Below are 13,609 nucleotides of genomic sequence, written 5' to 3'. Positions count from 1 at the left end.
CCTCCAATACCGATACTTTTGTACTCGATACTTTTCAGGTATTTACAAAACGTGTCTCGTCAAAAACTTGAAGGTTTTATGTTTACGAACGAAATTGTGTCCAAAAAAGTTAAGTAAAATGACTCCCACCGCTTATAAAAAGGTCCATTCATTATCTTGCACTACAGCCTGCTCGGCCCGATGCGGAACTGTGAATGTATGCAACTACAGTGTCCAGCATCGCGTAGCGAACGGCTGGGCAGGCTGCAGTGCAGGATGATGAATGGGCCCTTTTAGGCTATTTAAAAAAAACACTTTTTAATTTTTGATGATTTTGATGATGATGATTTTGATTTTTTAGTGTGAAACGAAAAACTTAATAGAAAATATGTGGAAAATATTTCATAATTAATTCCCCCGATATCCCGATAATTACATTCAGACCTGGCTCAAAATAATTCTGTCTAAGCCAAAAATGGAATTAAAAAATAATTTATTTTTTACATTGACAGATGACAGAAACAGATACGTACTTTGTGCAGGTGCGCGGTGTTGTACTGTACTTGTTTTGGAAATTGTGGATGTCGGTGCCGTGGGGTAGTGATATTGAAAATGAACAAATTAATATCTTTGTTCAGCGTTAAGAGATTAATAGAATCTCGAGCTTTTGCATCGAGACTCACGGCGGATGGCAAAGAAATACCTAAGAAGAAAACATACGAAACTAGAATAACATTAATAGGCACTGACAACTCTGTTTCTATCACAGACTTAAAAAATGCTCAAAATGTATCGCTTAGAAGGGAATTGAAGTTAGTGAAGATACAAGATGTTGACGCTAAAACCAGACGCCCAGTGTATAAGTGAGTATTTCTGAAAATTTGGTTTTTACTTACAAAAACGGTCTGTGAAAAACAGGCTTCGGTTTTGGGCTGTATTAGGTAATCTTATCAAATTTCTTACATAGGATGTTTATTTCTAGGTTAATGACTAATGCTCAATATCACGAAGAAGAATTGCAAAAGAGAAAAGAGAAGCAGGCAGCTCGACAGAGCAACACTATGAAAGGAGAGAAACTGTTAACTCTGTCTTCTAAGATAGGAGAACATGATCTTATGACTGGGGTAAAGAAAATGATGAAGCTACTGCAGAAACATTATGAAGTGAGAATTATTATAGCAGGAGAAGGAGAGGCAGGAGTACCTCAATTGGTAAAGAATGTTACTTATATTTCTCTTACATCATTTACCTTATTGTATGTCCCAGTGCTGGGCATTGATCTCTTTTGAAGGAGAGGGGTTTAGGACATAAGTCTACTATGTGGGCTGAAGACTCCACATTTTCCAAGAATTGTAAACCAGATTCAGCTTTCCTTAACTATTAACGAGAGGCGTTGCTATTAAACATTTGGAAACCTGGTATTCAAACCATTGAGCATTCACTTGGAAAGCATATGTACTCCACTACTCAATTTTTCCTTGAGCTTATTAAATGTAAATTTGTGGTTACTAAATAATAAACTCAATATCACATTCCAGGAAAGAATATACTCAGTAATAGAACAAAATATAAAATCACATGGGAAGGTAGTACAGAAGAGAAACAAAGGTAATGATTTAAGATTCCAACTTATACCAAATAGAGAGAGCAGTATGCTGTGTCCAGAAAGTGGACATTCTAATAAACCAGATGGTAATGGGCCACTATGACTAGCTGTTGGTGTCACTGTTATATTACTAACAAAGTATATTTTGTTAAGTAAGTACTATTTTAAAAAACCATTGGGTAATGATATGACATCTAAGCCTAAAAAGTCAATAGAATCCAGTGACACAGAAACACTTGATTATTAAGGGCTTTAAAATTGATATAATAAATGTAAATAACTTGCATTTTGTACTTTTTAAACTGTTATTGTTTTAATACAATTTAAACTTTGTTTCATTAGTATTTTATTATGTTGGATATATTTAGTGTAAATACATAAAGAAAGACAATGAAATGCAAATTAGAAATAATTGAAATATTTTATTCGTCCATCTACTTCGTCAGTCATTTTTTTGCAGTTATTACCTACAGCTACAAAATAAACAGGTCAAGGAAACACCTAAACAAATTACAATAGGTAAAAGGTGACACTAATAAAATTACATAAATTAATGTGTCACTTTTATCAGTGGAGCTATCACAGATGCTTTAGAGATCTTTTATCTAAAATGGTAGATGATATTAGTTATAAAAAACATCTAAGATATTTATAAAGTAGCTAGTATGATGCTGTGTCTATTATGATATTGTGGATGAGTATAATGGTAAATCATCAAGTTATTCGTAATAAGCATAGGTAAAACAGTTATTTACAAAAGTATCTTAGAAAATACTATAGCAAGATTGATATTAATCAGTGGTGTTAATAGATACAGCATTCTATTAATTAATACTTACATTATTAAAAAGTGCATTGCTGAAATAATTTCCAACCTACATTTTTTGTTCATTATGCTTGTCTTTTATACAAATACAAAAATTCAACATCTACCAAAGTTGAAATAATTATGTAAATAAAACTAAATTCAGATCTCAAGCGAGACCATCCTAGATATGCAGTACATTACAAAATTTTGACTGCTATAATAATAAATAAAGTAACAAATTAAGGTCCTGTAAACATCTACATTACATACACTAGAATTTTAAATATGAACACTTGAGATACTTGCTATTCGTCTTGCATCTTATTTAGGCAAAAGGTGAGAGTCTTAAAATGAATATCTTAAAATTTCGGACAATATCAAAAGCGTGTTCTTGAGAGGTGCACATTGGCTAGGAAATGTTTTTATTACCTTTAGCAACTTATACTGGTCATGAAAATGTGGACATTTTTGAACCTATAAAATTATATTACATGGCGTGTGAGGTTACGTTGTGTAGACGGCGACGTACGCGTATCGGTCTCTTTCGACCTGGGGCAGATCCGTGTAGAGAGTGCGGCCCCACGTCAGCAGGGGCGACACGGTGCCCACCACGGGCGCAGCGCGCGCTACACTTCTTACGATGTTCTGCAATAATACATAATTTTCAATAAAATACTTTTGGAATAAATTCGAGAGCATAGAAGCTACGTAATATACTGTATATGAATAATTGGACACTACACGGAACTATTTTGTTCTCCACATTATGATCTATATGGTAATATAGAATTCAAAATATTGATTTTTATCAGAAATAAATGTTTTGACATAGGAAATGAAACTATTTTTCCGGATTTAAATCGCCTATATTTGTTTTTTCAAACAAACCGACGTTTCCTAAGAACTCGATAAATGTTTTAAATTTGAATAATTGAATTTTTAATTACTAGAACAAAAATTATTTTTTTACATATAAATTAACATTTCACATGCACAGTTGAAATGAAAAGATGTCAGAAATGACCGAAGTAACCATTTACATATAAATACGATTTATTCTGTATCAATAGGTGATCGTGCATTATAAGTACTCCAATGGAAAGAACTCCAATTGAATGAATTACGAGTGTTACATGAAAAATATTAGTAAGCATGCGTTTAAAGCGTTAATATGAGGGTTAGTTACTCGCCGCTTTCTTGTTCTTAAAATTCTGTAAACCAACTAAAACTTATTATTTTTTTCTAATAAAACGTAATTAATTTAGTTCAAAAATCCTTAAATATTTTATTCATGTTGAAATGTTGATATATAAATTGCTCAATTGAAATTTCAATAACAGCTATATATTCCTTCGATTATATAAAGGATATATTCCATTCCAATTCCAATTGTAAACGCAGTGAAACTGTCGCGTTTGAATTTGTCAAAATCAACGGAAGTTTTTGTAAGAACAATAGGCGGCGAAGAAGACACACCATGTTACCCATGAGATGGGCTCGGCGTCGGCTCGTGCGCCGCTTGCGCCGGCACCAGCATCGCCGGCCTCGCCGTGCGCTCCCGTACCCGCGACTCCGCGCGCTGCCCACCTCTCGCAGCGCCCCCGCTGGCGCCTTCACTGCCTCTGACGCAGATCCCTTGTGTTGTAGTTGCTTATGTGGCTGTTTCTCTTCTCCTACTATCGCAGGTACTGCCGGGGCACCGTGTGCAACGTTTTCTTGCTCCGCGGATCTGTCTTCAATTAGGTGCGTGTCCAATGTGTCCAATACTTCTGGGCTGTTCGATAAAAAAAAGTAATCATATAATTTGTCATATCATTTATTAATACGCTGAGTGCTTTTCTCCACTCCGAATAAAATCGCACTATTTGTTTCTATAAATAATATTATTGTTTCCTGAGTTTACTTACTTAATAACTGAACAGTACTCGGCTAGCTGTTCCCGCGTACACCCGACCATACAACATTCGTCCGCAATGCCTTCTGACTGTCTCTTTCGTCGGAGTACGGATGCCGGTTGTTCTACCACTGAAACATATTGTTGTGAATAAAGTTATTTTCAGAAGTAATTAATAATTAGAATAAATTGTCTAAACATTAGTAGTATTAATTTCGTTTTTTTTAATGACACCAAGCTACGGGACTTCAAAGTCGTGCGTCTAGTGTTAAGCGACACGCCTGTCTATAACAGCTGCAGTGCCACCCAGAGCTTTACATCACCAAGATTTGAGGAGCACTGCCACTGCGCCCTTCACCTTGAGACATAAATTGACAAGTCCCATGTGCTTATATTACCCTTATCCTTCAAAACCGGAACGCAGTAATGTTCACATTACTATTGGCGGCAGTACTAAATTTCACAAGGAGCTCTGCTGCTACGGCTAATTTAACAATGGAAGATTCATTACTGTTACTATTGAAAAAATCTCTATAATTTCTTGCAATATAAATATAAATTTGAAAATGTTGCATACCCAATCACGTGGTTCACTTTTGCCTTTTAGTTACGTGGTTTTGGGTATTATCCATTGATATACATACCCAAAACCACGTAACTAAAAGGCAAAAGACCATTGTCTAAGGAGGGCTGCTTGTGGTTCATAACAATAAATACAAGAACATGCGCTCGTAGCGCCTAGATACGCCTGTGCTTGTGGTGTATAATTACTATCAACTCGATTCACGCTTTTTCGGGGGACAATTTTTGATACAAAATTTAAAATTGTTCCTGCTTCATGATTTTTAGATAAAAATGTATGAAATGTTCAATACATTCCAGTACATTAAATTGCACTTTGTTGTAATTAAGAGCTTAGTTCTTGTCGGCGGAGTAATCGTCAACCATCTCTGTACGCAGCCTAAACATTATTATTTTTCACACAAAATAGTTATTTTGTGTGAAAAACAGACAGTTGAGACAATTGAGACAGTTGTCTCACCTATAATTGTAAGTCAATGGTCTCACCAATAAAATACCCGTGACGTTTTCGAGTTTCTCGATTGTCAGTCTTCGTTACTTCACTTTACGTTAAAAAATTATTCGTGCTACCGTTTACATACACTATTTTACGCATACTTCACCTTTACTACTCAATGACGATATGAAGGCAAACTTCAAAGTTCGTGTTATGAAAATTTAGTACCAAATACGCTCACGGGGGCGCTGTTCCAATTGTCATACAAATTGTCTCGATGACGATACAATAACGCTACTACTCGATTTTGGGTGAAAGTTCGTGCTTGGGCCACTGTTCAATAAATAGAATAAATGATGTAAATATAATTATTAAAAATAGGCAAAATAGGCGCCTTGACGTCAAGTTGCGTACACCAGCCCGTTACACCAAGTACCAAGTATAATTATTAAGTAAGAAATGTAGGCAAAATGCATATTGTTGTAGGCAACGATAAAAGACAGTCAATCTAAATGTACCTCTACGAGCGTAGCAACGTACGTAGCATTTACAGAAACTGATTTTCTGTATTGGCTTAAAACATTTATAATTTAATTTTATTCTATTTTTTATAAAAGTAGTATTAAACGGAACTGAATATCTATTCAGCACAATAAGTAGATCTGTTAAATTAATATGAATGATAATAAATATTTTAATATCTTCTTTGTAGGTTAAGTTAAGATGAACTTCGTTCACCAGTCAGTCACGTTATTTAGTTTCGCAATGACTCCGTCCGTTCACGGCGTATCTATGGGTCATGATTATGTTATTATATTACGGTGGCGTTTATACCATTCTTGTTTATTCTATTCCGGGGAAGAGTTAAAAATAGAGACGTGGTTATTGTTGTCATAATTCACATATTTGTTGTAATTTACCGATAAATATAAGGTATTAGACGTTCATCATGTGATAACCTGGTGTTCCAGCGAGACAGTCTAGATTAATTGAATAACACAAAATATTGCACTATCGGGCTTGTTATTTGGGCGAAATACAAGCCGTTGTAATTTCAAAGTAATGTGTTATACCTATTTACTTAAGTTTATATTTTTCAATAAGCTAAGTTGTTATAAATGTAATGATTTTTATTTTGGGTCATTTTCGTGTCAATTGGTCATTAACATAATCGCGAATAATAGCGATTAACGTGGAATGTGTCCAATCGGAGTGAATTTATAATTGTGTGGTCTTACGATTTTGATGCTTGTTACGGTGATAACGCTGTTGACATTAAATTATATACAATCATTTAGACCGCGACCGTCTCATTAACGATCGATAACGATTGTTGCGTCGCGGATGTTGCTTAAGATAATATATGTGTATAAGTCTAGTATTTACTAGTGTACGAATTCGTAAGTAGAAAAAATTCTGGTTGTATTGTTGCTATAAACATAGTCTATAGTGAATTAAAAATACTTTGAAGATAAAATTAACGTTATCAGTGCTATGTCCGGTTCAATTGCCGCGACGACGGTTGACCGTACATTTTGATAGCTGGCTCTCATATTTTTATTTATTACATTAACTTCGTGAAAAGAACCACTTGTTTCAATTATAGATATTTTTATTTTAAGCAAAAGAATTTGTTATAAAATGTGCATTTTCAAATATTGTTCTCAAAGGTACAAAATTACACGCAGAGACTACCTACACTCCAAACTCGTAAATTACATCCCTAAAATGGATAATAACAGTAAAAAAGTGGTATGTACCTGTAGGAACGTCCCATGAAGATGGAGGACTGTTGTGAACACGGCAGACGTGACTCATGAAATGGCTTAGCGTGCGGCCACACATCTTGAAGGTTCCGCCCCTTCTCGGCGCAGCATCTGTCAGTGCGCCCCACAGCATTATCACCACCACCATCGCCAACTGCACTGCTCTATCTATGAGCATTGTTACTGAAAATAAATAACAATATTATTTCTAAAGACCTGGATTTTAGTTATTTATAACTTGCTCTACTTTAACACGCGGTTAACAACTTACAAGTTTCCAATTTCTTTTCTGTCGCAAAAAGTACCCAAGAAAATCACGCAAGTGAGTGTAACTCAAGAAGGGTTTATGCTTTTATACTAGAAGAATGTAACTTGACACTAGCTCCGCCCAGTATCAAATATCTTTCATTTCCTAAATGCATTTAATATGAAAATGCACTCTCAATAAGTTAGCTTTCAACCGATTAGTTAGGCATGTTTTTGCTGCTTGAGTGACGAGTGCATATTGATGGCGGCGCGATATCAATCAAATCATCTTGGCATCAAATTGCATACTCCTATCTTTTGTTTGTTATTAAGTAAAGGAGTGCAGATCATTACGGTTCGGTTCACGTGACCGCTTCACGTTGTTTACTAATGCTCGTGTAAATTATAAACAGTTGATATCGCTACTATATAAAGGAACAACCGATTTCCTTGGACCACTTGGTCAGTTGTGTTTTCCTACTTATCTTGCGCAATTAGTGAATCATAGCCATTACGAGGGAGAAGATTTAAGTTCAACCTCCACTACGGTTGATGTTTTTACTGCTATTAACTTTTGACTTCGTGATTGTCGTATGTGGGTGTAGGTTTTAAGTATATCGGTAATTTCTTTTATGAAATATCAATAAAGTGAGATATGTGTTATCTATCATATAGGTACTTACCTGTTAGTAAACATCTTTTAATTATTTTTTATCCAAAAAATTGATTTAGTTATTATAAAAATGAAAATTAAAGTGTTAAAAAACCTTGAATAATGATTAAATTTGTGCATTACGATCAAAAGGCCTGACTAAAATGATGAAATCACCTTCCTTATTCATAAAAAATGCAAATCAGCGGCTTCCTTTCGTTAAGTGCCATTCCAAGAATAGCATAGGGTGGGTGCCACTTTGTTCATTTCGCTTGGAAACGATAGTCTTAACTTCGAATGTTATTGTTTTTTATATGTAGTTGTTTTCTTTATCGATTTTAACGATGTTTTTTATTTTGGTATTCCATAGTAGCATTCCTACTATCTGTTTATCTGTTATTAAGTAACAAGTCATACTTTGTCTCACGACCTTTGAAGAATGATTACATTATGATTTTATTTGTATAAACAACAGCTACAAATGACAATTACATTCTAAAGTCAGCACTTAAAATATGTCTATATTACAGTAAATTATTATTTATACGTTTGTAAGGAATGGTATATGCCTTGCAAATCAGTTGCTTGCCAATTAAATGAAGATAATTTTGAAGTACTTAACTGTGTATTCAAAAATATAATACGCGTTACTGAATATTGTGTAGGATCTATTGAGTTATGACTCCAGCTGACAACGCATATAAAACTAAATATTAGCGTAACTAAAAAATGGCGGTATTGAGAAAATTCAATTTGAAAATTAAAAAAAACTCAATGAGTCTTATTGCGAATAATAGGATTATTTTTATTTATTTAGTTATCGTCTTATAAACGAGAACATAAATGTATTGGTCCCATTCAGTAATTTTTGCTCTTTCGAACCGCCATTTTTGAGTAACGACAGTATTCGCTTTCATGTGCGACATGTTTGAAACGTGAGAGTGTGCAGCGGGGTAGAGTTTGCAACTATTAGCTGCTCTGGTGTACTACAACGACCAATCCATATTATACTGTGTCGTACGGATTACGGTCCACGGCGCGCTCGCGCCGACGACGTCCAGGCGACGTATAATATGCACAGATAATATCACCGCGTAAAGGCTATTTTTAGCGTCAGTAAAACGCAATTTGCGTTTCCTCTAGACTATATCCGTGAGGCATTGATTACAACACTACTCGTAGGGAAACGTTTTATGATATCGTTAATGTGCAAGTAGGTAGGTACTTATCCATGGCTGATCCTCGAAGTATTTCAAGCGTTACATATCTTGAAGTAATAATAGTTAAGCCTGGAGAATTTGTTGAAAATATTTAATAAACATTTCGTCTCCCACCTTTATCGTACAATATAATGCAAAAAAAAATAACGGAAGCTATCCGCCACTACCGCCACCTACTTAACTAACGTAACTGATATGATAACAAACTAGAAGAAATCCTGTACAATAGTACATTTTTATAGTAACTTCAAATATTATAATACTGTACAAGAATTAATGCCGTTCCTACCTAAAACACCCAGTTCACAAATATTGAAATGTTTGTAAATTGCTTCAACAGGAGATCGAACCTATACCCTCATATAGTTTTTGTACTTGATTGCTTGGCCACAGAGCTGCGGAGGTCGTCAACTACATGTATACAAACGAACTGAACAAGGATGCCTTGTAGCGTAGACCATGCAGTTTAAAAACGCGAAGTGTGTACAGTCAATCGGTCACACGCAGGGCGCGTGCGCGGTCGCTGTTGCCGCCGAGCGTCGCGGGGCGCCCGCGCACCTCCCGCATGTCTCAGTGCTCCTGCACTCTATTAGACAATTACATGAATCTCTGAACTGACCTGCAGCCTTGCTACGGCTTTAACCAGCGGTCGCTGTTTACGGATTACGAGTACACAATGTGGAGGCGTACTGCGTCTATTTGAGATGCAATCCTTGCTGATTACTGCCTCTATTTATTACATTGAATGAGACATTTGATAACCAACAATTTAATAATGCCAATTTACAAACTAGACTCTGGTAGGTAGTTGGACCGTTTCGGAAACACAATCACCTTGAGACGTGCAATGTGAAAGGTTAAAAGCTGGTCTTATAGTCCTTGCGATTCTTAGAATTTTGGGGTAATATTTAGAACGGGTTTCGCCTTGCTCATATCAACTAACTAAATAAAGTAGGTAAGCATGAAGATGTAGGAATTAAAAATGTTAGCTTTGTAACTTTTAACTTTGTAAAACGAGATTTTTACGAGCGGTTGTAAAATATTTAATTTGAACGAACACCCACGGTGATTTGAGCGAAAACGAGTAATACATAGATTGTAATTCATGTTGAATGTTGCGACTTCAAAATAGGTACATAAATATCTGTTACTGTATGATTCGACTGCAGTGTGTAGCAACCGGGAAAGCGACATGGATGTAGAGGCTTAGGTTGAATTAGAAAAGGCTGTTTTTTATTACACGTGAGCACGAACCGGCCTACGTGCACATAATAGTAATACCTACTGGTAATTCCAAGCACTTTGAAATGAATATATGGCGTCCAGGGACAACTCTAATCATCTTTATGCGTGGCGTGTCTAATTTATATTCGTTCCCCTGGTAACAAGGTGTTCGACATTGGTTGCAGACGATACGGTAACAAAAGACAATTCAATGTTGGCGAGGTCCTAATTGACGACTTGAGCCGGTTACTGGCTTCATTCAGTTTAGTCATAGATAACGCAGACCTGCGTCTGAATCTAGTGCTATTTTGACTGATTAGGTTACTCTAGATTAGATCGTCTTAAATCGACGACAGCCTGAGATAAGTTCTGGTAACCTTTAAATGGGTAGGTCAACCATAAATTATTGTTTTAATGTTATTGTCTAGCTCGTTAAGTGATTGTCGTTATTTCCCATGATGTAACTTTTTTATTGCCTGAGTCCACGTCCCTACACTTACAAAACTTAGATCGTATAAGTTAACAAAGTCATGTATAATAGTTTCGACATGTGTGAACGTTGTATGCTTTTGAGATTGAGTAGGTACTTCTCAGATATTTTTATATTAGTAAATTGCATGAGGTCACAAGAGTTAGCAAAACACGGCTGTAAGTCACTCACAGGTGGCGGTGGTCAGTGATCTGATTGCAGAGCTATCGACCCCAATTTAAGAGCAGACACGACAAAGTTATACGTGTGTGTTATTCGTATCGTAAAATGTTATACGTGATCTCGGGATTCATAGTGTTGTTTATGTCTCTATAAATTCTCAATTTATTTACCTATGAATAGGTGTACTATAAGATGATTATAAATATTTTAACGCATGTTTAGGTATTATCATAGAAAACTGCGTTCTTATTATAAGTTCTAATTTTAACTACTACATTATTGTAATCTATGCATTCTTAATTTAGAAATATTGCCAATTTATAAATTTATTTGACACCGTCGATCGTCTGAGACCTACAAAAATTTATTGTAAATACGAAACATTGACCACGCTTCGCTTCTAAGAAATAATACCTGGGATACTGATCCCATTTATGCGGCCGCTGACAACTTAAGTGTAACGTTGTAAACCTTCACACCTTACAATAAGTTCCTTTACTGCGTGAAACGGTAGGTTAGTGTGCTTTTTATTTTGCAGATAAACAGTTTTTACGGTGTGGCCGAGGTGCGTTTGTTCGCGCCGGCGCGCGGTGGCTGCGGTACGACATAAATATATCGGATCGTTTAAAATGATACTTTTACTGTAAATGATACAAATTTATCTATGTAGTACCCTAGATAATATAATACTATACTAATAATAGTACCTGCTGTCGAAATTGCATTTAGCATTAAAATTGTCTGAGCGATCAGTGTTAAAAATTATTTGAAATGTGAGGATCAACCTTGTTTCAATCTATTTAAATTGCCCTTTTTTGTTTTTAACTAAATATGTATTTAGACATTTTTTAACACTGAATATGCCTAGATACTATACACTATGACACTGAGTGGACTACCATGAAAGTGCTACCTAGTTATTTAATGTAGCAAACCTTGCATTACACTTTGCTTTCAATAGAATGTTTTAATTGGTAGGTACTCAGCATAAGTAAGAGTCGGTATACTAAATTTGTTTACTACAATGTTAATCTATTTGTTAAAAGTCATAAAGTTTTTGAGGAAAAACTGAATAACTACTTACTTACTTATCTTGTACATAACTTATTATAAGTTTGTAAGTTTTGCGTAGACATCACACGCACTCAGGAAAACGTTATAAAATTAAATTGTTCTTAAATATCATTTTGAAAAAAGCTTTATGTAGGTACTACATCTTACATAATTAGTTACTACATCATATGATGGTGAAAGAACTATAATGCCAACCTAGCGCAGGTAGGGAGGTACATTTTACCGTTTTACGTAGACATTTTTGCATATATTTAGATATTGGTGGCCATAACAATATGGTGTCATTATACAAATAAAGTAACGTAATTCTGACATCGCTAGTTACTGCTTTGACAATGTAGAACATTGTCTTATAGTACACACGCTGCACGATGGCCTAATAGTGGCGTGAGATGAATTATAAACAAAACTTCGCTAAATTAAACAGAAGACGTTAACAATGCAATTTAACGAGACCTTATTATTTTCTCTCCACGTAAAATACGGTAATAAATATTTGATTAATTTATGCACTTAGTTCTAACAATTCTCTGACCGGATAAATAGAACTACTTATTTTGCTTTTAATACCTTCTCGTCCTGGATCCTGGAGCCGTAACTACGATCTGTGAAAAATGTCTGATACTCACCTTCTAATGCGGATATGAAGCAGTAGTAGAAGCGTGGCGTGTGAATTCGCGTTGCTAAAGTGTCATGTAGTAGCGAATACGCGGATGAGTCGGTCGCAGGTTTAGTGCGACAATGCGCGCTGCGGATACGTCGCTGACGCTGTAGACTGGGCCCGGCGCGCGCGCCGCCACGCTTTTAACCAGTCTGAGATGGGCGGCGCGCGGGTGCCTAACACGCCCCGCGCCGCAGCTCCCCATCGCCTCTCAGCATCACAACAAACCCCTCTATGACTCAATTGAACTGCTCTGCCGAAGGTTTGAGAAAACTTGTCGGGAATAAACGTAGCTAACTAGCTACGATTGTTAAAAATTATTTCGTCGTTAGTAACTACTATTTTTCACAATCGTTCAATACAATTGTTCTAAAATTAGCTGTATTTAATAGATCCGTAGTCTATGCCTACCCCACATGGAAAAAACCTTGTTATTATGTATCTATGCAAGTGACTTATATAAATTCATATCATGCCTAACACATGAATGAATTCAAATATAATAATTCCATACATATATGTATAACTAGGTGGTTTCGAAATTGCCACAATGAACTTTAATATTTCATTTCTCATAAACAGACATAAACAGCGGTTGATTTATTGTATTAGTCTTGTAGTTGTTGAATAGGTTCTTCTAACTAATACTGTAGTTGGTGAACAGAAACAGAAATAGAACAAATTAAAAATTTATTCTATTTCTGTTTTTGTTGATTTTTGGGACGTTTTTCGCTTAGAGCCACCACGTGTTTTATATGTTATTGTAGTCTTTCATTTCATACAGCTGTTTATTTACAAGATGACTGTAA

General features: G+C 35.5%; 2 protein-coding genes across 4 annotated transcripts; one reads left to right on the top strand and one right to left on the bottom strand.

Annotated features, from left to right (window-relative positions):
* The first annotated feature begins 310 nt into the window (after positions 1-310).
* On the top strand, positions 311-2,083 carry LOC113235159 (translation initiation factor IF-3, mitochondrial). The gene is made up of 3 exons (XM_026470759.1): positions 311-842; positions 962-1,190; positions 1,518-2,083. The coding sequence occupies exons 1-3, from the start codon at positions 592-594 to the stop codon at positions 1,686-1,688; spliced, it is 651 nt and encodes a 216-aa protein (XP_026326544.1). The 5' UTR covers positions 311-591; the 3' UTR covers positions 1,689-2,083.
* Positions 2,084-2,166: 83 nt separating this feature from the next.
* On the bottom strand, positions 2,167-12,921 carry LOC113235158 (bombyxin F-1-like). Of its 3 annotated transcripts, none has more exons than XM_026470755.1 (5): positions 12,769-12,921; positions 7,066-7,254; positions 4,301-4,418; positions 3,878-4,167; positions 2,167-3,038 (listed from the first exon to the last, which is right to left on the bottom strand). In XM_026470755.1, exons 2-5 carry the CDS (start codon positions 7,247-7,249, stop codon positions 2,881-2,883), a joined length of 750 nt encoding a protein of 249 aa, XP_026326540.1. In that variant the 5' UTR covers positions 7,250-7,254; positions 12,769-12,921; the 3' UTR covers positions 2,167-2,880. The 3 variants fall into 3 exon arrangements, with proteins under 3 accessions (XP_026326540.1, XP_026326542.1, XP_026326543.1); XM_026470757.1 differs by having other exon boundaries at positions 3,981-4,167; XM_026470758.1 differs by having other exon boundaries at positions 2,894-3,038; positions 3,958-4,167.
* Positions 12,922-13,609: the final 688 nt, after the last annotated feature.

Source organism: Hyposmocoma kahamanoa, unplaced genomic scaffold, assembly GCF_003589595.1.
Source record: "Hyposmocoma kahamanoa isolate Upper Pololo Valley unplaced genomic scaffold, ASM358959v1 87, whole genome shotgun sequence".
Taxonomy (NCBI): domain Eukaryota; kingdom Metazoa; phylum Arthropoda; class Insecta; order Lepidoptera; family Cosmopterigidae; genus Hyposmocoma; species Hyposmocoma kahamanoa.
This window is presented reverse-complemented; position numbering and strand designations above follow the sequence as displayed.

Bases quoted from the DNA above. Each gene is read 5' to 3' on its own strand.
- LOC113235159 (XM_026470759.1), top strand. From the start codon at position 592: ATGAACAAATTAATATCTTTGTTCAGCGTTAAGAGATTAATAGAATCT. The intron at 843-961 runs GTGAGTATTTCT...GTTTATTTCTAG, and splicing joins ACCAGACGCCCAGTGTATAA to GTTAATGACTAATGCTCAAT. The intron at 1,191-1,517 runs GTAAAGAATGTT...ATCACATTCCAG, and splicing joins AGGCAGGAGTACCTCAATTG to GAAAGAATATACTCAGTAAT.
- LOC113235158 (XM_026470755.1), bottom strand. From the start codon at position 7,249: ATGCTCATAGATAGAGCAGTGCAGTTGGCGATGGTGGTGGTGATAATG. The intron at 4,168-4,300 runs GTAAGTAAACTC...TTTATCGAACAG, and splicing joins GAGTACTGTTCAGTTATTAA to CCCAGAAGTATTGGACACAT. The intron at 3,039-3,877 runs GTAACATGGTGT...GTATTATTGCAG, and splicing joins ACGCCGAGCCCATCTCATGG to AACATCGTAAGAAGTGTAGC.